This window comes from Lepisma saccharinum, chromosome 1, assembly GCF_977018435.1.
Source record: "Lepisma saccharinum chromosome 1, izLepSacc3.1, whole genome shotgun sequence".
NCBI classification, from domain to species: Eukaryota; Metazoa; Arthropoda; class Insecta; order Zygentoma; family Lepismatidae; genus Lepisma; species Lepisma saccharinum.
Window position 1 is genome coordinate 79523792 of NC_139229.1, and position 26987 is coordinate 79550778.

The 26987-nt window shown below is 43.2% G+C and overlaps 1 protein-coding gene across 3 annotated transcripts in view; it reads left to right on the forward strand.

Annotated features, from left to right (window-relative positions):
• Nucleotides 1–26987, forward strand: part of LOC145996805 (GATA-binding factor C-like) — a 226802-nt gene that overhangs the window by 136154 nt on the left and 63661 nt on the right. For all 3 annotated transcript variants that reach the window (XM_083133338.1, XM_083133344.1, XM_083133340.1), the window contains exon 5: nucleotides 8679–8804. In XM_083133338.1, coding sequence (XP_082989464.1) covers nucleotides 8679–8804 — 126 coding nt within the window. The remainder of the gene's footprint in view (nucleotides 1–8678; nucleotides 8805–26987) is intronic.

The following is a 26987-nucleotide window of genomic DNA, read 5'->3' on the forward strand; positions in this document are numbered from 1 at the left end:
CCACGGGAGCCGGCTGGAGTACGAAGTGAAAAAAGGACTAAATCGACCATGCCCATCATCACAGGTCTGATATCAGCATTCTCTTCGGAAAAGGCAATGGCCTTGCACGTACGAGCATTGCAGCTTATCCACTCCATCCCGTACATTCCGGCTGGTATCGAACCAATGTCCAAGTATGAATTCGGCGTCAAGAGCAGTCTGAAGTAGGAGACTTGAAATTTCTCATAGAACGAAGTCGAGCTCGTACTGGCGTCAGAAGGGAGTATTTGTTGCTCTGCGGCGGATCATAACTTGATTCCTTCCCCGGAACGTTTTGACGTTGGCAAGAAGTGCAAGAGAGCTCGTGGGGGATTATAGCAGTCGAACTGGCTGTCAGCTCGCGAGAGGGGCCCTCTTTTCTTCCTCCACAGCGCCCGAGGCTCTTCCATCTGGTTCCGATTATGCAAGGACCCCGTTACGCAATTAGGCGTTGTCTGTTATTGTTGACGCGAACCAGACTCCTGCTCCATCTACCCCCTCCTCGGAACCAGAACCCCCCCCCCATCTTCTGCTTGTATGCCAATGTCATAGTTTTTCTTATCGGTGTTCTGGTAATCTCAAGTCAATGTCAGCCGAGATGCCTAGGGGCGAAGAGGAAGGCATTTCCTTCAGATCCACTACCGGGGAATATCTTGGTAATACGAAAGCGTTCTATTTGTGTTTTATTATTATTAATGAACTGGCGTATGTTTCTTTTTGATTGATTGATTGATTTGTTGTTTTAAGTCCACTTTATGCACAGAAAGCTAATCTGTACTGGATTTACAGTTTTTTAAAGTGGGATCCGAACCACTATGTGCCTCCACCAGGAGGCGAACCCGGGACCCCTTGATTACAAGACGGACTGGCGTATGGAAACTGTAACGACTGAAAACTCATTCAAAAATGTGAAAACTCATTCAAAAATGGAACTTACAAGCTGTATTGCATCAAGATTCTGGTTTTAGCATCGCCATTTCTGGATATTAGTTAATCGGAAGTAAACCATATTTGGCCTTAGCTGTTATTGTTCAAAGTTGTCGAACGTTGACCTTCTGCCAGAAAACACGCAGCGATGTCGCTATCTACTTTTCAACACCAAGTTTAGGGGACACCACCAGGGCAGGCCATGAATAAGCTACACGAGAATGCGCAGCAGTACAAGAGAACGCTGCTCATCACCATGAAAACTGGTCAAGACAGTGTTTCCGAATAAGAAACAAAAAAAGAAGGGCGACAACAACGTGTGCGTAGGCGCTACTTCTCTGATTCCCATTCCCTCAATTGTCCAACACGTGACATTTTCCTGCTTTCTCATTGGCAAAGAAGCTGTCGAGTGATCGCTAGCGCATATACGGCCAAGCAGACCGCAGATCGAGAGCATGCGGAGCGTTTTTGCTTGTCAACAGGTCACGCAGAGGGAAAACGCATCAATTTTGCGCGGACGCCCTGTAGGTCCGCAGCAGCCTTCGCGTGCGATCTCTCCAAAGCTGGGCAAGACCAGGAGAAAGTGTTTACAGCCGAGTCGCACGGTATTTCAACCGGCGCATGCTGATTTCTGCCGAACGGAAGACCGCCACGCCCATTTGGTGTGAGGGAGTCCCGCTGCGGTGCGGCTTGTTTTCATATATCCTTCAGCCATGTGGCCTCCTTACTCCTGCACGGGTTTCACAACGAGCCCAGGGGAGGGAACTCCATGAACCCAAATTTCAAGTTTCTCTCTGTGCAATCTACAAAGAACATTGCGTTTTAAAGTCAATTCTTTTGGTCCTCAGATCAACCTCTATCTTACCACGTCGATCTTATACCTCTAGCGCTAATCGCGGTTCTGCCGCCTTCTACGCTCACATGCCTATACATTTGAATTCACAGTGAATATTGTGTGTGGCTGTGCGTCATCCTCAACAGTCAATTCCACAAACACCCTTATGCACACGCACACATCTTCATACTTCCGCTTTCATGTACTATATTTTCTTTCATATACCCCATTTCATTTACAATCCTACTTTTGATTGATTAATTTTGATTGTGCTACGTCGCCTTTCTGCCACTTCTGGCTAATGGCGACGATGAGGATGAATGATGATATGATGAAATGTACTCACAAACAACACCCAGACCAAGACCGGGATTCCAATCCGAGACCCCTGGCGTTGTAGCGCGCTGTGCTAACCACTCCACCACCGAGGTCAACACATTCCTACTTTGTAACATTGTACGTGGTGATGTGATTTTTTTGCAACTCATCACATTTCCTATTAAAGTAATTTTTAGCATTGTTTTTGTTACTACATAGGACATCAAGCTATTTGTATTAATATTGTTTTAAATTAAATATTTTAAGCTTCATTGTAAGTAACCTGTTAGAATAATAATAAAATGTCATCTGCATAGAGGCGAATGGGTGAAACGAATGTGATTCCTTCATAATACAATACATACTTGAACTACCAGGGTAAAAATACAAGAACAGCGTAACATAAAAGATGACTTTTTGCTCTGTTTTTAAACTCTATTCGTTCCCCTTGATCACACGTGACTTCTTGCATGAAAAAGTAGTGGATTAGTGTAGATGTCATGTCTTCTTCCTCGCCAGAGGTGAAAAGAAGGTGAAGAAAGTGAAGATCACTGGAGCAACCAGCTTCCCTTACCTTTCAGTAATGGTCGTACATTTGAGAACAACCTTCTTGAAAGAGATTATGCTGCTCCGCTAGTCCCAAGGTGGTGCCTTTCGTGGACGTGGCGAGAACAAATCTGTCTCGAATTGGAAGTTCGCTCGGGTGAGCAGAAACACATGACACTGAACAAGGCACCTCCTGTTCCGAGAGCCAGAATGGATGAACGCTTTTTGGATGAATGAGCGCCGGATAGGGACGGTTGCGTTGGGGATGGACACTCAACTCTTCGAGTTTGTCTGACGCGGACTGAGGCCTTGAGAACACTCCCAATTGCTTCCATGAATGTTTCCTCGTTTCAAAGAACTGAGTCGACATTCTGAATTCCGGAAAATTAGATCTGGGTTGATCTTAGGGTACGTTCATCCCATGGGCGTCGAAAGGGAGGTCAGCATATTTACGTGTTAACGGAAGAAAGAAATATTTAAGAGAGAAAGAAAATTAGAGTTATGAAGAAAGCGATAAAGGGTGGGAGAAAGAAAAAGAAGAGACGAAAAAGATAACGAAAGAGACAGTAACGCTTAACGCCCACTGAGCGGCGGAGAAACTCAGCAACAGAAAGCAACATAACTTCTGTTGTCTGCTTCTATTGAAATCAAATGATGTAACGCCCACTGCAGGGAAACGCGCGGAACCGAAGCGGGAATTTCCGTGCCAGAAGTCTCCAGGTTGTCTTAAAGGTTACACTAGGGAACAAATTTCAACTTTTTTCTGTATCCTGGATAAAATAACGTGTTATTTACTAATTTAGGTGCGAGGAATTCAGAAAAAGTCTCAAAATGTGTGTATCACGTCACATTTTCGAGATATACAGGATGTCCCAAAAGTCAGGAAACCTGGACTTTGAACGTTCTTAACTCTTGTACAAAAGACGATAGAGACATGAACCTTTAAACATTAAACACGAAAATAATTCTCTGAACGAGCGTTCAGTACGTAATAAAATCCTGTAAGGTGTAAAGAAAGATATTGTACGAAGGAAAGAAAAACATGGATGAAAGACAGATATGGAGTCGCTTGCAATAATTTTTTATTTGTGTCGATGGTTTCAAGGGATATTCATCAAATTGATAAACGAACGATACATTTTTATGCATTCTATGCATGAAAAGTAAAAAAAAAAAGTAAAGCACATATAGCACCGTGCCATAGAGGCACATTAGGAGATGGGAGTAATTTTGCGCATTACACGATTCATGGGGTTAATCATGCTATTCATTAATTAAAAAAAAAAAATACGAAGTGTACTGGCAACATTGGTCGTGTCAGAGTACAGTACCAGGTACTGTAGATGGAGATTGGTGGATGTTAACCGATGTCACTCCTCGGAGCTAGTTAATTTGCCCAAAGCAACCTCACTTATTTCTAAGGTTCTTTCAAACCACCTTCACTTAGGAATTTTCACTTCGTGCTACATGCGTTTCGGTAGCTAATTCAGCAGTTATTGATATTTTCTTGAAATATTATTATTGGTTGTTCAAATATGCTTTTCTGATAAAAAAAATGGCATTTTTTTTGTTTATAAATCTATTAATCCCTGTAGAACCTCTGCTACCGCATAAGGGTTCTAGGTTAGAATCGTGCTGCTGCATGGTCTATGACAACTGAATATTTCCTTAGAGAACATCATGAATAATTCTGTATGTAAAGAGTCTTTATGTTAACAGAGGAAAGGGTTGAAAATGAGTATGACTAAGAATTTTCATTTACCAGTTTCCAAAATACCCAGATCCGGTCCCCAGAACCAGCTACCCAGATTCGGATACCGGAACCGGTTACTTCAGGATCCTAATCTTGCCATAGTTGAAAATAGATTGAACATTCTAGAATTCCATGGCGTTCGAACAACCAGGCTGTATTGTCAGTTCAGTCACATGATTAGATGATTAGTTACCTTGAGGTGAGTGCGACACGTTAGCCAAATTAGCTTCAATTTGCATGTATGCAGACGATACAATTATCTTAAACGAGTCGCACCTTCTTCATTCACAGAACAAGCTCTCCAGCGGAGAGTAACAATTTTGCAAGTCAAACGCACCGAAGACAGCATCAACTCCCTCCAGACTCCGTTATTCATTTCAATGGAATTGATTTTTTGGCGCCTCCCTCCCTCGCCCTTGCTCGACAAACACGCTGCCCCCCACTGTCTGTTTTTTAACGAATGTGTGTGTGTGTCTGTATGCATGCATCCCCCCTCTATCGCAGTCCGTAAGGTACACAATGAAATCGACTGTCAGCCTTATCTCCGGCGCACATCTCGATCCAATTATCGACACAATGCCCCAAGGAGACGCCGCAACGGAAGCATCGGGAGGTGGAAGGGCCCCAGAACCAGCTGTTGGTCTCCTTTCCAGGCACCGAGCGGGCGCCCTTTCAGATATTTCTTCTTCTCTAAGAAAGTGGCAGCTCCCTCGTAAGGGTTTCTGTAATAATAAAAGAAGCCATTTCTTCTGTTTTCCCTGCCGAAACTTGTAACTTCTGCCTGCTGAGCTGTTTTCAACGCAGCGGAGGTATGACGTAATGTGGGAAACCCAAAAACGTGTTGTGCGCATGCGTGCGAAGTGAGAGGTCATATTTCATTTTTGCGCTACAGTTGGCTCAGCAGAAATCGAGGTGCGGAAAGTGTTGCAATTGTTACATGCTTTGTACTTCCATATATTCCAAGCCTTCTGTTGTTTAGGTCCGGTGAACTGTTAGGCCCACGCAGCTTAGACATTCCTTTTCCAAATACTTATACCTTTTCTAATGGTGTGGCCCTGGTGCAGCTTGAGTCGTGCAAGTTGTCTTCTTCTGTTTCGGTGAACCTGAAAACACGAAAAATTGAGATCATCTCATCCCTTGTTCCCTTATGTTTTAATTTGGCTTGCTAATATCGTGCAAGTGACGTGCGGGGATATTGCTCAATAAAGCTATGACTATATGAAAAACTAGTAAAACGATGCATTTTTTTTGGGCCCGTGGTGCTGGTGATGTGATCAGCATCGCCCCCGGCCATCTTTATCCTTCAGTATAAGGGGCTGTGTGAGCGCTTGAAACACTTCTGCGGTTCCCCCTAGTGACCTTACCGACTGTACGATCGCAGCTGAGAGGAGGTGACTCAAACAAACTATTATTCGTCTCTTTAAACAAGTGTTTCCAAACCACATAGACCTGTGTGTCTGGCCTCCCCGATGGTGTGGTTGCGTCGTCGACTTGTAATCAAGCGGTCCCAGGGTCGATACCCGATGGAGGAACATAGTGGTTCGTATCGAACTTTAAACAGTAGGTCCAGTCCTGATTAGCCTATCTGTGCATAAAGAGGATTTTAAACAAAAACTTCCTATGTTTTTCTCCACTTTTCCCTTCTCGGGACCCATTGTTATAAGATAAATGCTTTTCTACTTCACGCTTTCATATCAAATTGCACTTGAGAATTTATGTAAAAGTGACCAGTAGGTGGGGTTACTTATGTACGGAAAGGGTTGTTGAAAATATGACCTGGAAGGAATGGAGCGTCTGTGCTGCTTCGTTCGGGACTGGAAGGAAAGAAAATAATGGAAAAATCCACCTCCTTAACGGACGATTGCTTTGGGTGTACACTGCGGCAATCCTGGCGCAGCTGCCTCGGTCATTTACACACTTCCGTTCGACTTCCTAATTAGCGTCACTCGTAACGAGTAAAGCAACGGAACCAGGCAGGAAGCAGCGACGCACGAAGCTTGGAACCCCGGCCATAAAACCCGAAAAACCCATGATCTAGACACTGCGACGACGTTGTATACTTTTCAAATGTATAATTGTTAATATCTTGAGGAGGAGAAAAAAATATTGAGTCTTGCATGGGAGGTTGCGGGTTCAAATGTACATGCTCGGTTAAACAGAGAGCAACGATCTTTTTAAGGATAATATTCCAAATTCAGAAATATTAGGTTTGTTTGGAGCATTCGGGGGAATTATTTTGCGGATTTCTTTTTTTGTCGCCTAGGACAGTCGCATGGCGTGTGCTGTCACGACTATCTACACTTATTTGAAAAAAAAAAAACTGCTTCTGCTAACGAAATATTTGTTAAAATGAGCGACAAACAAATGATTATTCACCAATAGCACTTTTATACTAATCGTGCACTTAGAGGTAACAAACTTTTTAGTAAAAGTTACCAAAGTTTCTGATTGCTGTTACCAAAAGGCTTAATCAAATGTGTTTTGTTAATTCCAACATATTTTTTTCTCTATAGTACAGTCGTACAGTCACCAGCAAAAAATATGGGATACTCGATCATGAAAATACTCATTTCCTTGTAATACGTTGTGCATGCTGCCTAGCCCTCAGCGATAGAACTACTGAAAAGTTCCCTCATCGCCGCACATCGCAGGCAACACATTGCAGGGATCTAGATATCTCGTTTTATTGAGGGTGACTGTACACTGGAATCATGTAAACAGCAAACGACAAAAGTGCTACAATTATAAAATTACAAAAATAAGTCCTAGACCACATGGTTTCCATTCTTTGGCCTTTATAGCCTACCAATGGATGACCGTAAGGCAAGCTCTAAGGAAAATAACATTTCTTTTCTGTACCGGACACACAAAACAGTTACAAATAAGCAGGTAAAAATTCTTGCACGATAAGCCCCCCTTTCGACTCGTCAATTAATGGTTCCAAATACTTTTGGTGGGCGCTCGGTAGCAACCTTTTGACTTGAAACTACTTCTTGCACCCTTTAAACTGTTTTTATTTATACTTCGTTCCAACAACCACCTTTCCAATATTGAGAAATAAATGCACCTTTTATTTATTACGGCCGTGGGTGTATGGAGGGCCGGGTGGGTGTGAAACCTTTATGGAAGCGGCGCCCTTAACAAAGGAGTCTCCTCGGGGGGGAAGGGCCAGCCTTGATACTTACCTGGAACGAAGGGATTGTGTGTTTCCTGGTATGCGAGATTGATTGAACAGCGTTGCCACGTGTTAGAGAACACCGGTTTGCTATCAAGAACGTTTTCTCGCTTTTTAAAGTACAGGAGCCAATGGCTTGTAAAAGGGTTCCCTGGTTCGATACCCGGTGAGTGGAGACACATAGTGGTTCGGATCCCACTTTAAACTATAACGTTTATTTCATACACCAGGTCCTGGGTTCGAATCCCGGCCTGGGCATAGGTTTTATTTGTGATTGTTCCTTCATTATATCATCACTAATCCTCATCTTCTTGGTTAGTCAAAAGTGGCAGAAAAGCGAAGTAAGTTAAACCAATTTAATCTGAATCGATCTCAATTTCAAAGACATTCTGGATGTCAACGGGCAAGGTTAGGTAAGTAGTGGAATACTGAAAGTTTTCTGAGTAATGACACCGACTTATATTTCTTGTATCTATTTCTTACATTTGTTGTTCCAAAAGTGACCTATACGGCAGTTATTTGAACGGAAGCTCTTGCAACTAATCTGAAGAGACTGCAGGTGGCAATGCAAAAGTTATTTTTAAGACCCCTATGCAAGAAATCTGATTGAAAGATTGATTTGGTTTGTTTTACTTCGGTTTTCTGCCACTTTTTGGCTAATCGCGAAGATGAGGATAAGTGATGATATGATGCATTTGATGAAGGGACACTCACAAAGAACATCCATGCCCATGTCGGGATTCGAAACCGGGATTTCTGGCGTCGTAGCTCAATGTGTCCCTTCATCAAATTCATCATGTCATCACTCGTCTTCATCTTTACGGTTAGACAAAAGCAGCAGAAAAGCGAAATATATCAAACCAAATCAAATCAAATTGAATATGCACTTAAACTGGTGGGTAATATTGTAGACAGCAATTTTCTTTTCCAAATTCAGTGGTTGATACCTGAACATTTTTCAGTGATTTTCCACTGGATCCTTTTGCTTTCATTGAAGCCCTGTTCCTTTCTTGAATTATCAATATATTTTATATTTGTCTGTTTATACATATGTGGTGAAGTATGAAGATATGATAGATTCTCATGTGTGTGTGTTTTTTTCGCAGTCGGCGGCAAGGAGGGCGGGTACCAGCTGCGCCAACTGCAAGACGACGACCACGACGCTTTGGCGCCGGAACCAGAACGGGGAGCCAGTGTGCAACGCGTGTGGTCTCTACTACAAGCTACACAATGTAAGTACCTTCCTTGTTTTCAGTGTTTTAAAAGGAAAAGCCTGCGAACAAGCTGCCTTCTGTTTAGTTTTGGTCATTTTCGTTTCGCCTTTTTTTTTTTGTTGTTGTTGTTGTTGTTGTTGTTGTTGTGCAAGGGGATTGTTCCCAGGTCCTCTCGGTCCCTTGCAGTGCGCTCTGGATAAAACAATATCCACTCAAGGCTAAAGAGGTTCTGGCGATTGGAACGATAGCAAGCATACTTCTAAGTTTAAAAGTCTTACTTCTCATCCGTTTTCTGGAAATCGTAAGAATCATCACGTGTATACAAAGGGTATGGGAAATGGTTTGCTGTATCTTGCTGCATGGACTTTTCCAAGAAATCTCTCCCGTTTCGAAAAGAACTATGCAGATATTCCAAATTCTGTGTTGTAGGTCATACAAAGACATCGCAGAATACACTACGTCACAAAAACCGAGGGTATAGAACATTCGTCCACAGAAGGGTTGCTGATTCTGCACAAATCTATCGATTCTGAATGCTTGAATACGTTCTTTTTCAAGGAATCCAATTAATGATAAATAAAGTTCCATGAAGTTCTCATATTATAGATTTACATACAGAGTAGGAAATCATTGTTTGAAATAGTGGTTTTCTTCACGAGTCGAACAAGACGTGGTCGTTTTTGGAAATATTCATTTTGAAAGGAGTTGAGGAACGCGTTACGTAAGATAATTTCAGAACGGATATAAAAGAAAAGAGGAAAGTTTGAAGAACTGGCTGTTTCGAAAATGTGAAAACATGGCTCATTGCATGGCATGTTTCTTTACGTCACCGTACCAGCAAAATTCCAAATACTCTTATCATACATACAGCGTTTAGCGAAAAGGCATGACATGAAAACATAATCATGGTTGTAAACAAGTACTAATTACACAGAATTTCAACTTTCTATACTATGTATATTGTCTAGCATAATAATTTTAATAAACATATAATAATATTGTCAGGATCCATAGGAGAGCCATCCCAATATTTACACTGTTTCGGGAATCTGTGGATCGAGGTCGCGCTTAACAGTCGAGAATGGGAGAAAGCAAGTGGACCGAGCAAAGCTGTGCTCGCGACTGCAAAGGGCTTGTAGCTGCAGATGCGTTTCCCTCTTCATGCAGTTGCTCGAGTCCTACTTGCGCAGAGGACTTGTTTTCGCTCGCTTGCTCCAGAGATCCCCGGGACAGAGTATAATTGTGGTGAGACTTAAGATGGTTTTCACTTGTTCTAACACCCGAATAACAACAGAGCAAAAGAGAAAGTACTGCAGCGGTACACTGAGTGTTGTGATTCCGAATGCCATCTTGGGCAGGAAACTTTGGTGAACGAATGAAAAAACACGGCAACTCATCTTCTCGCATGGAGTAAAACACGACTAATTCCCCGTTTTGTCACTGGCAGAGTACATTGACCACTCGCTTCACGCCAGGGCCGTAATAAATGAGGCACAGTTTACTCAGGGCAGCGGCAATTACTCAGGGTAGTTGTTAAGCTCGACAGGACGCAACAGTAACAATGCAGCGGCCATGAAAATTGTTTTTCCTACAACGAATGAGGCTTCTTAATTAAAAATAATTCCAGCGAGGTAACGGAGACGATCCCTGTCCACATGCACTTGGGGTGGGGGTAGGAAGGTTTTTATAGTCACTTGCGATGCACGATGCACGATGCGCTGCAACTTCGGCGAGAGCACATGAATGCATGGGAGGACTGAATTTACAAGCGTAACGTTCGCAAAATGATGTTACGGACCGTTGTTCGTAATATAAAGGTCGCAGGGTAACGTAGTTGTGGTGACTGAAACTGAAACCAACTCACTCCTGCATGTAGCAAATTTTGTGTAAGAGGTCTCAAGAATCGTCCACTTCAGTGGCGGAGTGATCAGCACATCGCGTTACGAAGCCAGAGGTTCCGGGTTGGACATGTTCTTTGTAATTGTTCCTTCATCAGTTTCATATTATCATCACCCATCCTCATCGTCCCGATGAGAAAAGAAGCAACGCTAAATAAGAAAAATCAAAAGAAATCTTAATTTCCGAACTTACTCTCTAGTTTCAATTTCTTCGGATGTCACAGAAGTATTTTGAAAAGTACTTTTCTAGCAGAAGCAAACAGATTTCATAAAAATCCGAAAAATTGACGCCCAATCGCGTGTCTTTCATACGCGTCACAGCAGGCGCTCCAAACAGCCAATCAGACGGACACGTTCTTGAAATCTGTCGCGCTCTTCTGCTATTGGTGACCGGGAATAACACCGGCCGTACTAAACATTGAGCGACATATTGACTGTTTATGTAGTGTAATGCGACCTGTGATCAGCTACACGTACACATAAATCATATCCTCGGAATGTCCATAATATATCCCAGGAACTAGTCATGCTGGACACTGGTCAGACGAAGCAAAGGACACGTTACATCTTCCCGCCATTTTCTGACTGGACACCTAGTTGGATCACCCCTAGTTTGTCAAAACTGCAATAAAATAGGTTAAATTGGCCATGACTCATGAGCATAAACAGATTGACGTGAACGTCTCCGAAATTCCGGCAGGGAGGGTTGTAGACAACTTCATTTACCTTCCAGGATCTTCTTCGGTCGCCCAAAATGTTCCTTCAGCAGCATCTGGCGATTCCGGGGCTGTCCGGAGGAACTATAACGGAAATCCGTGCCGTGGGTCTCGACGCCTTCATTCCGAGGGGAAAACACTTCATGTGTCTTTAGCGACGAGAGCGTTCCGGGCTATTTGCCATCAGATTGAGGGAAAGATTCATCCAGTGGAGATGACCCCCAGAGTGGAGAGACATTTCCGATTGCGGAAGATGAGAATCGGATGTTCCCGCAGCGTCAATGAGCTGACCTTCTGTCTAAGAGAGTCCCGTAGGATGTAATAGCAATTGGAAAGAAAGCCTCGACGCCTATGGCAGATTTCGGGAGCGCTAATGGATCCGCAAACCAGTGTTGCAACCTCCCTAAGCGGTTTTAGGTTTATACTCGGACAGTCTGCAAGACAGAAGGAAGTTATTGGCCCCTATCAGTTGAACACATCACGCAAAGAGATTTGGAAACCTGAGGACGTCACTTCTTGCGTGAGATATCAGAGGCGGCAACACTGCCGTGGAATCCGTTCGTGGTGCTCGAGCAGGAAGTGCTTACGTTTTTCCGGTCCCAGCGTCGATTCGGATATCCCCTATGTCTGGAGAGGCGAAGAAAATGAGTCGGGCGGTTCTTCCCTCGGCCATATCTGAAATTGCAGACCTCTCTCTGGCGGGGGATTGAACCCAACTCCCCCCCCCCCCCGCGTATCTCCGAGGTCTGATTGCAGCTAGACAGCCGGGAGATGACTCTACTGATAAGTGGAGAACAAGGGCACCTCATTTCATTGAGAGAGCCACCAAGCGTCCAATTTGAATTTCTTGGCGATGCTGGAACTACTGTAGAAAATTTAGAAACGATGGACATATACAGGATCCACACATCTGGGCCATCGGTACTCGGTCAGGATAAAAATTATTATTGCTGTATTTGTAGACCAATTAGGTACCTCTTAGGTCTGCCTTGTACTTCAGGCAAATAGCCTATCACTTGTGAATGTGTGGTATTTGAAAAAATGTAAGTGGGTGCAAATACCAGTAACTGTATAAATTATACACAAATGTAAGTGCCCTTAAGAACGAAAGTATTAGCAACAAGAGGAGAGAATACAGAAACCAGAGAGGAGATTCCCTCACCCCCTTAAAATACCACCCTCCTTGTGATTGATCTTTTATCATTATCGATGAAGCTTCCGAGTTCATTTATTGTACTTCTTAGTCTCTCTTCGGTAGGAACTCTCTTGTCAGCCTCTGGGTTCCCGAGGGTTGTGGGAGAGTGCGGTTCCTGCACCTCGATAACACCCCGAAACTTGAATAGCTTCTAAGCAAATGTGTATTTGTTCCCCTGGTTTGACGTTGCTGGTATTCCTCATTGGATTTCGACATTTCCTTCACGGTTGTCAGTAATTTTCTCTAGAATCTGCAAACACGGTACAGTTCCTTAACTGTCTACGTTTGACTGGAGCATCCGGTTCCGGTTTAGTAAAAAAAAACGTGTCGTGAGTGAAAGTGCAGCAATAATATCGTGATACATATATTTTCTCGCGCTTTGTACCATTTCGAATTTTTGAGTATGATTTCACCCATAGTAGGACATGGTAAAGTGGAGATTGATATTCCACTGAAATTTTATGGTAACACTGTTGAGTCTTGTTTCCATGTTAATAAAACATTAAAATTCTGACTAAGGCAAAATTTGGTCAGAATTTTAATGTTTTATAAAATGTTTTGTATTCAGTTTGTTGGAACTCCTAATTTAGACAATTCCATAAACACACTGAAATATAATGTGTTATTTCTTTGCAGGAAGGTCCTGTCTATTTTTTCCTTGTTTATTTGCTGGTTATCGTAATGAGGAGAGTTTGAAAATGTATCCAAAAGGTGGGATATTAGGGAGAATGTTTTTGAATTTGCCAATAATTTGGAATGAAATAAATTCAACTTACTTTATACTTACTTCAACTAACTTGTTGATGGGAGATATTCTGGTGTTGAATGAACGTTATTCTCTCGAACAGCAAAGGCCGGCCCCCGTGGCGGAGTGGTTAGCAAATCGCGCTACGACGCCAGAGGTCCCGGGTTCGAATCCGGACCTGGGCATGGATGTTTGTGAGTGTCCGTTCATCAATTTCATCACATCATCACTCATCCCCATCTTCGCAAATTAGCCAAAAGTGGCACACAAGGCGAAGTAAAATAAAGCAAATCAGTCAATCAAACAGCAAAGGCAGTATAACACTTTAGGAGTTGGTAAAGCACCACAGAATCATCTGGAAATATATTTGTAAATTGTTGGAGAAACCTGGAAAAGACAGATGGGGACTATGAATGGGGATGAAATTAAGCACCTGCTTTTATTGATTTGCATAAGCTTCGTATTTATGATGTGTATAGAACACTTACTTTAGCAAGATATTCAAGACTGCAAGTACCAAGACCTGCAGACATGCAATATCCACATTCGCTTCTGGACACCGCAGGAAATTAGACTTGTTGTTAAACCACCCTTCCAGGCCACCACTTTCCTGGCTTTGAATGCAGTCGGTAGCCGAGTTTACAAGCAGCGATGCATCTCGCTTCTCGCCACCCCAGTCCCTCCCTCCCTCGCTCGCATTAATTTGCGGTGTCGACCATTTGGATTCAGCCTTGTGCGTAAACTCGCTTCCCAGGGGACCTATTTCGGGTCGCGGCGCCAAGTAGCCGCGCCGGAATCTTTTCCCCACCCTTCCGTGGAAGTTTTTGCATCGCTGGGGGTCACCAAATAGGCTTGTAGTATCCAGCCCCGCGGTCTGCAGGGTGGAAGCTTGCACGCTTCCGACGGGAAACACTTGATACACCCGGGAGCGTGCAAAAACTAGGGGGTGGATCAGTGAACTTGATGTGGTGGTAGAAGAAAGCACATTTGTCCATCTCTGGAGAATGACTTTAATTGCATTAATTTAATCACAGATAGGCTCATCGGGATTGGTCATACAGTTTAAAGAGGGGGGATTCGAACCTATATGTGTCTCCACATCGAACCCGGCACCCCTTGATTACAAAGCGCTGACGTTACCATTACGCCATCGGGCGGCCTATTTTTTTTATTTGTGTGTAGTGTCGGTATATTTGAATTAAAAACTAATTGCTCATCTTTGTTATTGTAACAAAAACTCGCCCCTCCTGTTTTTTTTGGGGGGGAGGAGGTTCTTCGTAGGAGGATGTCCCTCTGTCCCCCCAGAATTCCACACCCAGGGGAGGAGAAATTGAGAGAAACCACAGCTCCGTCAAAATGCTTCGTCTAATGTAACTGTGTTTTACCCTACATTTCGCCATTTTTGAGAAAAAAATCCATCTCTCCATCAAATTGCTGTAAAAATACGCGGAGGAAATTTTTCCTCCAAATAGACCAACTGAGCTTATAGATTCGATTAACATTTCCCTTTGGCATAACGTTGCGTGAAATTGTCGTAAAAGGAAAAACAGGCGAGCCAAATCAGCGTAATTCCCCGCTGTTCAAAGCGAGTGCGAAGATCCAGGCAGCCAGTGTATGGAAACGGCCAACGGCAACATTTCGACGCACGTGCACATACGTTTATCCTGACAGTCAGGCTTCCCGCTTTAATGCGCAGCCGCCGGGGTGATTCCGTCATATTGATTCGCCGAGGCAAGTCGGCGCATGCGCAAGGACAAGATGCTCGGCGTCGAGCGTTGCCGGTTCCGTAAATGGAAGGGGTTGCCACCGTGATAACAGCGTTGAGTTCGCTGGATATTGATTTCGAGCCATTACCTTCCTTTCTTCCTCTTCTTTTTCATGAATTCTCCCCGTTTACACTGTCGTGGCGTGCTAAGATGCTGTGATCAGGAACGGCGAAAAACAAAAAAGAGGCGCAGAATGGCAGACATTCGATCGTGAGGCCTCTTGGCTTTAAGCCATGTTGTATTTGGTGTTAATTCACAACTTGCTTGCTGTATATTTTGAAAACAATGTAACGCTACAGCTGGCCATTTCATGCTAACGATTTCTTAATTTGGAAGTATCGGTGTAGAAGTGAATAAAACGGCATGGGTCTGGAAAATACAGTTGAAATTGACGCAACGCTTTTGGACGTTTAGTAATTTATTACAAGACAAGACTGACTTCTGCTCGTGACCGTAGTAAACCATGTTTTAGAGCAGGGATGCAAAACCTACGGCCCCCGGGTCACCTGCATACGTCCTGTCACATTGTAGCTTAAGCATTTTCCTCCTTTATGTACACAGTAGACGAATCGCCATAGCAACAGATAATATAGGATTTGTTGATTTTAGCGTACTGTGTGTGTGTGTCATATAATAGATATTTTAGCATGTGTAATGTTCACTATTGATAATGTAGGGGTTTAAGTATAAAAACGCGATGGAATATCTCGAAATTTGACCCTAGATAGTGGGTTTATTAGGGATGTTCTCTATCAAAATATCCCTCTAGGAGTTGTGCGGGGCTCCTTGCATGGTAGGCAATATGCCAATTTATTGTGGAAATTAGGTTGCATAACTGCAAGGGTCAAGTTCAAATTGATACTGCTCTTGACTGTAACAATATATTTTGAATTATTTTTGATAGTAATGGGCGGCCCTCCCCGATGGCGTAGAGGTAATGTCGCCGCCTTGTAATCAGGGGGTCTCGAGTTCAATACCCGGTGGAGGCGCATAGTGGTTCAGATCCCACTTTAAACTGCAGATCCAGTTCCGATTAGCCCATCTGTGCATAAAGTGGACTTAAAAACAAAATCTCAACTCGATTCACAGAGCTAAGTAATAAGCAATCCGCATGTATCTGTAGGCTTCCATTTCCAAGTAATTTATCACAGTTTCCCGCCATTGAAATGAACATTTCTGCATTTGCGACTTTTTTACGCAGTAATCATCAACACGCATGTCATTATCGCTTGCAACATCTTACAAGCTACTCGAAGCGGCACGCACAGTTTTCGTATTCCTAATGGATGCCATTAGTACCGAGATCAGACGCAAGAGGGCCGCGCGGAGGCTCACATCGCATCTGCCTCAGCTGTTGGGAGGAAAATCCTCCGAAACTCTTGATGACAAATTGCAGGCGAAGTGGTGTAACTGCCAGAAGTGGATGGCGCTCCAGTCAGTTATTACCATCTCATCCGGCATGTTGTCATTTTTTTCCCTTCTTCTTTCCTTCCCTTCCCCCCCTCCTCACTCCCACATTGTTTCGGAATTGTTGCGCCGCGAATTTCTTGTCGTTTTCACTCCAGCTACCTCGTTCTGCTTCTTGCCTTCTTATTCGAGGCACTGTTCCCGCCCCGCCCACTGACGCATGCATTACGTCTCCCGAGAATCCTCCAACTTTCATTTGACGACTCATGAATATGCTACAAGTAAATCAGTGTTTCCAGTCCAGCATATGGAAATCTCTCTTAATCTTCCCCACTTATGCTTATCCTATATTATTAACAGTTTGTTAACGTTTCAGCAAGAAGATTGTTTTCGCCTGATTGAAAGTGGTTCACGGCCTATAATCTTGAACAATTAAATTCAAGTAAAACCATTCCGTGAGTTCTAGGAAGAGGCACAAACAAATTTTAAAATCTTGTGAAAAACATGAAAAAATCATCCACACGGCATCAATATAGTAAAGATCAACATATGTTACAATTCGGAGCAGTAGAATGCAATAAATAAATTCATGACTTGCGTTTCTTTTAACAGATATTGCATAGTTATTAAGAACGTATTTATTTTGTTATTAACTTTTACACAATCGTTCATAGAAAGGCTTTAATAGTTAGTGGTAAATTTTACTCATAAAGTTTATATTATGTGAGCTTTCACAAAGAAAACTATAAGCTGTGGATCCATTTATTTTTTGGATTAAATGGAAGAATATAAAAATATAACCTGGTTCCTCTATTATACACTAAACGTTTTTCGATCTAAAGTTTAATCCTGCTAAAAAATTAAAATTAATTACCATTATGCACTATTTAAATTAGATATTTGTAGGATTTCTGGGGGGCTTCAGCCCCCTTAGCCCTCCCCCTGGCTACGTGCCTGATTTCAAAATTTGTTTATGTGTGCGTTACTCAGTCGCACAGTGATCCCTCTTCTACAAACTTCTCAAACAATATAACGACCTCCCAACAAGTATTGACACATACCATACAGAGTGTACCTTTCGGCCTTCCATCAGAAAAAAAATTCTTGCAAATAATAGATAATAGTCCAATCTTGAGTTAGGTTTGTTAACATTTTTGTGTTATTTTGGTATATTTCTTTTTTTCCTTTTCATTGTTGAAAATTTCAGCATAAAATGACCATTTGTGCTGTATCTGGAGTTTTGTCAATAAATAAATAATAAACATACACCACCTCTCGAAAGTAACTTACGCCACTGGTCACGTGCTTACTATTTCAGTCTAGAAACTGTTGCATAATGTTTGAAAGTTTGTTCCCCAACTCGTAACGTTTCACTGGAAAACGAATACAAGTTCCGTGGAGATTAAGACAGTTAAAATTCAATTACAACCATTTTTTTGGCTTTTATTAGGAAATTTTTCGGGATTTTCTGGGACTTTGTATCGGGGGATTTTATATATCTTACGCTGACTTTTCTGCCAATTTTGATTCAGACTCCAACCTTATCTTTCTCTCGCAGCATCCTTCTCTTTGAAAGTCCTCGTTGTTACGTCCGAATTCAGTGAAAACTTCTGTTGGTTGCAAACACTCCATCTCGCCGGAGTTTTTGTTTTCTTTTGTGATCTGTACCGTGAAGAGAGGACCGGTTGAATGTTGTAATTCGAAAACGTAAAACTCGGGACTGAATGTAAGGAAGCAGCAACATAATCCGTAATAAAGAAAAGCAGGGGTGGGGGGAGAAAGAGCGGGCGCCACGATGCATGACTAAGTGCCATTGTGCACAGGCCGCTGGGCAGAGGATGTGCCCAATGGACGGCCACAAAGGGATTGTTTTTCTACAAGATGGAGCTAAGTGTGCGGCACGAGGCGTGTTTCTATCGCGTGAAGCTGTGGGGAAAACTCCATCTCCTCATCCAGGTTGTCCCTGTTTTCCACAGTTCAAATTTATTGAATTTCCAGGAGGAAATAGTCTCGGGAACGGTAAATTTTGGAGGCAAACACGTTAGAAGAGCGCAAACGCTGTGGTAATTTGAATTTTCTCCTTTAATAGGGCGTAACGTAGTACGCGTGAAACTAACACAATTTAAACGCTAAAATTATGGCTTTCAATGTAACTCCACTACAAGTAATAAATTTATAATGGTGTATGTTAAATAAAAACAGGTCGGTGAAGCGAATTTACAACAGTTCGCATTCCGTGGGACCTTGTTGGCACATCTCTCCCCGCCACCTGAAAAATTGGCCCCTTCAGTTTCAGAAATAATTTATTAATTAATTTATATTAACTTATTTCTCATTCTCGTGTGCGTGTCATCGGCTGTACGTACTACATCAACTTTAGAAAATCACTTGTATATCCATTTTTGTAGTAGCTCTAGTATACATTTTGCCACCCATTTCATACAGGTGTTATCATAGCTGTTCTGGTTTGTTTAGTCTTTTTTCACTGAAGTTTCCACTTCGTCCTCTTATTTTTACCGCCTCCGCACCCCACCCCTTTTCTTCTCCCTCAATGAACATGTTCTGGTGTCGCTACTGGTTCTAACCCAATAAATAATCACTAATCTTTTTCAATATTGCCTGCTTGTGTGTTGTTTCTGCCACGTAGAACTGTAGACTGTCCGTTTGTAAAATATAGAACTGTAGAAATACTGACATGGGCCAGCAAAGTCGTTTTGGAAAGCGCCTCTCCTTTCGAGAAAAACCGCTACAGTATTGCGACTTCTGAAAACAAAGTAGGCCTACATCTATTTAGAAGCTTTTATAAAGTATTCAGTGGCCGCGGTAGCTCAAGAGTCGGCCAATACCCTACAAGGAATTCTAAAATACTATATTTTTTCGAATTTGGAATATCATAGCAGTGTATTCAAAGAAGGGCAATTACGAACTCGACCATGGTACCGTAGGTCCAGTGCGACTTAGTTGTGCGCATTCCCTTCGTAGAAGATAACAAAACAAGGCGAACGTTCGAGAACACTGTGTCGGAAAACAGAAGCAACACAAAGTAACTGCCGTCACACCAGGGTGCACCAGGAGAGTTCCAAGCCCCAACAAGTATCTCCAGTTGCAGTCGAACCTTCTTTCCACATAAGCGAGCGAAGTAAGTGATCTCTTTGTGCACGCCGTCTGTTTCCTCTCCGGCGACATCGGGACAAACATTCGAAGACGTCCCCCGTCGCAGCATCCATATCATTATCCCAACGATGGGGCCGCCCCGGTGCGGACCCCCTTTTATCCAAATTACAGAGTTTGCTTCCAAATTCTAAAAGCGAGGGGGGACATCCTCTGGGTGACATCTCAGCATGTGGGATCCTATTGACACTGCCCCAAGTTTTTTCAAAGACCGCTACTGTAACCAGGAAAAGAAGCTTTCTTCTCCTCTCTCGCTTTTCTTCCCATACTCTTTCTATTACACCGTGAATGGAGCTGAATTGAAACCTGACGGAGGGGGTTAAGTGGTTCGGGGGGGGGGTCAGTTTTCGGAAGGCGTGCGAATAAAAAGAAAGGGACGGCGATTGCTTCGAAACGGTCGGTCGGCGAGTGTTTTGTCCCCCCCCCCGGGGAGGAGGGCACCCTCCCTCGGGGGGTGTGCAACAACACCATTAAATTCCTTTAGGACGCAACTTAAAGATTAAATAGGCTACTCTTTAAACCTCCTTTCCCCCCTGCTGGAGCTATTTCCTCTCTATTTAGGCCTTTGTGACGATACCCTGCCCGATTCAATGCAGGCGAATGCCCATGTTTGTCAATGTTCGGTCTTTTATGCATCCAGTTTGGAGTTTTTAATGGCGGAGTGCCTTCAGCACTTGTTGAAGTATTGCCCTTCAGGTGAGCCGCTTAGATCCATAAACAGATTTGGATACACTGCTAAAACAGCTTAATTTTCTATCTAAAAGCACCCATTTCTCGAATAGACTAAGGTTTTTTGGCAGATAGAAGCTAGAAACTGTATTAAAAATACATAATTTATTGAATAAAAATCGGAGGCTGTATCAGAATTCGATTCTTGACATTTGTTCCGTGCCTGATATAAGTCTTGTATTTTTAAAAAGATCCCGTATATCTCAATTGCAAATTCCTTGATATATCTTTTTCAATATTTCTCTTTATTTGTAAGAAAAATAAGGATAAAATAAGTACCTATCCACACCTTGCCCAAGTGTCGGACTCAGGATCCGTGTCGTCATAGGACGCTTACGCTATCTCACGTGTGTGGAAAAAAACGCAATCAGAAATACTGTATAAAAGAATCCGTTGACTTTGAAAAACAGCTACGTCGACAGTGCCTAGTATCCCAATGAACGCCATGTTTCAGAGACCTAGGTTCGAATCCTGGCCGATCCTGCACTTTCACCAAGTTTCAATAACAGATTATGACAAAACACGTCATTTGTGCATATCAAGACAATAAAATATATCAAGATGTTTCGACCTTTTAGTCTTGCCCCGTGTCTCACTATCAGTCACCATTATCATCTTATCTTTACTTCATTACTTTTGCAGTTCACAAAGAACACCCATATCCGACGTGTGCCAAAACTGGAGGGTTGGGATGGCAAGCCCCTTAACCCTCTAATGGCCGTCACTGATTGTATCTACTGCCTTTCTATTTAATCTGTCAATTTTATACTTTTGGAGTGTTTCGGAATATAATGTAGACTATATTACATTGATTTGTATTATAATGTTCCTAATTATTGTATAATGAACGCCATAATTGGGTAATGCACCTGTTACGTTCAATTGCATAAATAAATAAATAGCTGAACTTCACACTTTAAAGATCCACGGTGGCGGAGATTCCAGAGGTGGAAAAGAAAGTATTCTTTGAACTCTCGAGTTAACTCTCTTCGTGGAGAAGTGACAAGAGTGTGATCCCGAGATTGATTGATTGATTTGCTTTATTTTACTTCGCTTCTTGTGCCACTTTTCAGAAGATGAGGATGAGTGATGATATGATGAAATTGATGAATGGGCACTCACAAAAATCCATGCCCAGGCCAGGATTCGAACCCGGGATCCCTGTCGTCGTAGCGCGATGTGCTAACCACTCTGCCACGGGGGCCGGCAAATGTGATCCCGAGCTGTCCACGATCTGCAGGTAAAGAAGGGGTGGGGGAGGAAATCCTACTGGCGTGCAAAAATAGGATTTATGGGGTTGCATGTCGTGGCTTTTCCCTCCCCATTCAACCTCGTCCCGCCTCTGTAACAGCCCCCCTCGCAGAAAACATTCGGGGAGGCATTTGTCAAAATAAGAAAAGCTTCCCGACTCTTGCCTTTCACGCCGTCTTGTTACAGATGGATGACTTCATAAGGAACTCGCGCTGCGGTCTCGCCATTTTCATACGAAAGCCACAATGGGAAGGGACCCTTCCGCGCCCTTTCCGAAATTGTTGCCGCAAGTTGGAAGTTTACGTGAGAAAACGAGATCTGGTTTCCCGAACGGTTGAACTCCTTTGGCGAAATGGACTGAGTTTGGGCAAACCTGCCTTGTGACTCCTCAGGTTTGAAATCGCTACGAAAGCATCAGGAAAATTGTGTTTGCAACAAGAATTCTTATTCCCTATCCCCAGAAACGACAGAGGAAGGGTGGGGAATCGAGTGGGCACAGCGAAGCAGTACACGCTGCTGCGAAAGACTGGTAACTGCAGTCACCCTCCACGCAATCCCGTTCCCTTTCACGTGTTCATTGTTGGAGCCGTCTCGCGTCACTACTTGAACAGAGACTTGTTTTCGTTCGCTTCCTCCAGAGATAACTGAGACAGAGTATAGAAGAAACGGTCTTCCCGATGACGTAATAGTAACGCCTTTTAACCAAGGTGATTACAGGTTCGATACCCGGTGGAGGGACACAGTAGTTCGGATACCACTTTAAATTGTATATTCAGTCACGATTAGCCTATCTATGCACAAAGTTGTTTTTAGGAGAAAAAAAACCCTCTACATTGGTATCCGCTCACCTATAATTGAGGGGGGAAGGTGAAGCGGGTATAAAATATATGAGAAATCTGATAATGCATTTTGTTTAAATCAAACACGAGTCTCCATGAAAGTGTGCTGTTCAGAAATTTATCGTCGCTTTTCTGCCTCTTTTGGCTAATCGCGACGATGAGTGATAATATTATGAAATCGATTCTCGAAGCCGGGATTCGAACCCGGGGCCCCTTGTGTCGGAGCGCGTTGTACTAACCACTACGCCACGGAGGTCGCCTACTTCAATGTGTACTATTTGAGAAAGGTGTAGAGTAAAAACAAATAAAGGGTCTTTGGCCCATGTAAGGACGGAAGAGAAGAGAAAAGCTAATGAGAGATAAAAGGCAAGGCGGAGGAAGAGACTGACAATTTCAGTGGTACGTCCTGAAACGAGTTGGGAATGAAACATACACTTGCTGACAGTTGAACCAAATGGTGCAAATGGCTGAAGACGTGCTCGATTACCAACCCTTTCCTGGTTAAATCTAGGAGCTGCTATGTGGGAGGGTGAACAAGACTTCTTGCATCCATTTTTTCTCCCCCTTCTCCAACCCTTTCAGTTGGTTCTTGTATGTTGTTGGCAAGTTTGTCCCAAGATAAAGTGCTTACAGGCGCGCGTTGTTGGTAAGACCCACTTGGCATCTAATGGCCCAGCGGTTTCGAGCGAAATGGAGCGACGAGCGTGTTTTTGGCCACCCAGCAACTTACAGGAAATTCCTGGGAAAGCTGGTTGAGGATTGGGGGAACTGCAGCAATTATCGCGTGGTTTGAATACGTTCTCTACAGCTAATTTTCACCCCCTGCCTTTTACAACCTTTCGATAATTCTCTAGGAATTTTGGTTAGAACTAACTAAACTAACTACTCGTATCTGTGGAGCAAGGCCGCGCATAACGGAAGAGAAGGGGAGAAAGCGAGTTGGCGGAGTAAAGCAGTGAGCGCTGCTGCAAGCGGCTGATGGCTGCACTCACTTTCCCTCTCACGAATTCATTGGTCGAGCTCTCCCGTCACTTCTTGCGCAGACTCGTTTTCGAGAATACTCCGAGATGGCAGCACGATCTAAATGTAAGATATCGACTTTTCTTGAAACTTTGTTTCGTCATACAGTGTCGAAAATGTGCGTGAAGCTTCTTAATTTTATGTTTTCTTTGGTAATGACCGACATTTGCACCAAGAGAAGAAAACCGTATGAATATTATGGTTTCTTAAACAAAATGCGGAAACGATAATAAGTGTTCCTTTATCCAAATACGACTGACTAGATTAAACATCGTTTTAACTCGAGTGTGAGATTGCTACGCGAGACAGAAAATGCGCAGTGGGATGCGCTGTAGGTTTCTGCGTCTGCGCAGAACTAGCGAGTGGGAGGAGCATTCCCTGTCCCGCTAGACAAAGGAATGCGCTGTACAGTCCTGCGCAGAAGGGCAAAAAGCGTCACAAAACGGGAGTTGTCTGCAAGCAGGCAGTATTCTCTCATCGAATGTACAGACAAGAAAAAGCAGTGGAAATTCCGAAAATAAGTCAAATTCTAACTTCATCCAAACAGAGCAACCTTTGAACAGCACAAGCAGAAACACTTTGCATATTAAGTTCTTAGATGAATATTTATTTTACATTTTAAGCCTTGCACAAAAACCCAGTGCAAGGGATATCTCCGAACAAATTATTGCTTCTCATGTCAACACTTTTCTGTGAAAAATCTTCCTTGCGTCATGTATATGAAGTCTGCTGACAGAATAATTATCCTTTCTGCGACAGCTTCTACGCTTGTTGTACAAACATTGTACTTTATTATCCTTCTCCCCTTTGCGCTTTTTTATGTTCTTTCCTCCAGTTTTGCGGTAACACATTCCTCGTTCGTTAGGTCGTTCTTCCGTCGGCGGTGTTTAATAGTCCGAGTCCAAACGAATATGTCTACACCGTTTTTTTACCCCTTCAAGTATCTCCTCTGCGGTTTCTTCCTGTCTGTCCGAGGTATATGTGTATGTTTGTGGAACCGGAGCAGACAGTTTTATGCGCCGAGCCACCCTAAAGAAGAGGTTGAATGTGATCCTCCGGGGAGGAAACCGACCTCTGACGCCGCCAGGGCGCTTCCTGTGTCCTCTATGGGCGCCGCTTTTCCTTCTCTTCTTCTTTTTTATGCATTTCACGCTCTTCGGGTTAATGGGATGGGGCGTATTGCTGAGGCAAGGGTGAAGTTCTTCCCAGAGGTGGCGCTGAGGGTGGGTCCGTGTGGGCAATTGAGGAACAAATAGGTCCATTCTGTCGTTAACGATCGACTTAATAATTTCTCCCCATTAATCACTGGGAAATGTATTGCTTATGCTTCTTTTTGTTTGCTAATTTTACATTGCTTTTCTACCTCTTTAGGCAGAGTTGGGTAAGCTCCTTAAAGAAGTAACACGTTACATAAAGTTACTTTGCTTCTAAAATTAACGCCTTACAGTTGCCGTTACTTTGCTTCCAAAGTAACGCCTAAAAGTTATCGTTACTTTGCTTCTAATAGTAACGCCTTGCAGTTACCGTTATTTCGCTTACAAAAGTAACGCTTTACAGTTACCCTTATTTTGCTTCTAAAAGTAATGCCTTACATGTATTGTCATTTATCTTCCATGATACCATTAATTTGGTTTCAACCCTTTACAGTTTCTGTTACTGTGCTTACTTTACATCCAAAGTTACCTTTTGCCATCCCGATGGCGTAGTGGTAACGTCATCGCCTTGTAATCAAGGGGTCCCGGGTCAATGCCCGGTGCAGTCCCCATTACCTTATTTGTTCATAAAGTCGACTTTAAAAAAATTCTATTAAACAAAGATATCGTTTACAGTTACCCATATTTTGTTTCCAAAAGTAACTTGTTACTGTTACCCCGTGGCTCGACAGTCCTGTAAGGCCCTTGGCCTATCTTCCGACTGCCAGTCTCCCTCAAACAAGCCTATCTAGGGGTGTGAAGTTCTTCAACCGGTAATGGGGTGACGTCGAACCCCCAGCCGTTTTAGGAGATTTCCGTGACTGAGTTACGCTACTCACTCGTAGCTCCCCAATTTCCTCACGATGGTGGGTTGCCACCGCTCCTATACACAGGCCGAAAACCCAGAGACTGAATCCAGGCGGACTCAAACCCAGCGCCTTTGACCGCATGGCCACGGAGAAAGACACTTGTTACTGTTACCGTATTTGTGTGTGTGTGTGTGTGTGTGTGTGTGTGTGTGTGTGTGTGTGTGTGTGTGAGAGAGAGAGAGAGAGAGAGAGAGAGAGAGAGAATTTTAAGGTCGGAAAGGGATTTTTGGGTGGAATGCGACAGGGAAATTTCCCTTTGAGCCAAGAACATCATTTGTAGGAGAGGGTGCAATCGCCCTGAAGACGCGACGCTAACAAAATTTCAGTTGCACAGGCCACTGGTATCTCACGATCACCGGTTTGACGATCATATATGCTCGTAGAAATTAAAATAAAGATTCATAGAGGGAAGAAAAAAAGAGAAACACATACCTTTCAGGACAGCTGCGCCGGGCTCTAGAGAAGCGCTTCATCTTCGCCTGAGGCCGCCACCGTTCAGGCGCGACGTGGAAAGACTAATGGTATTTACTCTTGGCAGTTGATGCTGCAAGAGAAAACAGATCATTTGTCAATTAGTGGGTGACGAGAGACCACTCGAGCTGCCGTGTCTACAATTTCCTACAAACACTCTTCATTCCTTTAACGGTCCCCCTCCCCTCCAGCCGCCGGCTCGTTTAGGCTAATATACAGAGACGGTGAAACATTTTTCTGCTGTGGAAAGGCGAGTGCGTTTCCCTAAATCGACTCCACTTTTCTTCTCTCTCTCTTAGGAATCTTACAAGAGTTAATGAATGAAGTCAGCTCATGCGTGCTCGGGTCGAGCACTTAGAATGCAAACGGGAGGTGCGAACAAAAAGTTCCCAGACTTGTTTAACAGCTACAGCACGAACTACTGCAACAAAATTAAGAAAACACAGAAAGAACGCTTCAGTTACTCTGAGGAGAGTTAAATGTACATTCGAGTTGTTACTGAAAGTTGTAATCCATTGAAAATCCCTTTTATTTTATTTTATTACTATTTTTTTAGTGTACTTTGTCTGGTACCTTGATTGATTGATTGATATAAAACTTTTGGGTGCGTCAGGACTTAGGCTATTGTACCCTTCACATTATACAGGGACAAGCCCTTACTATAAATCAATCAATATATATCTCTCAGGACTAAAATATCTTTATCCACGTTAGATTGATTGATTTGGTGTTTTAAGTCCACTTTATACACAGTAAGGTTAATCGGGACCGGACCTACAGTTTAAAGTGGGATCCGAACTACTATGTGCCTCCACTTGGTATCGAACCCAGGACGATTACAAGGCGACGACGCTACCACTACGGCATCGGGGAGGCATTATCCAGGTTAGAAGATGGTGCCGTAAATGGGCATTCAGCACATATAACAACA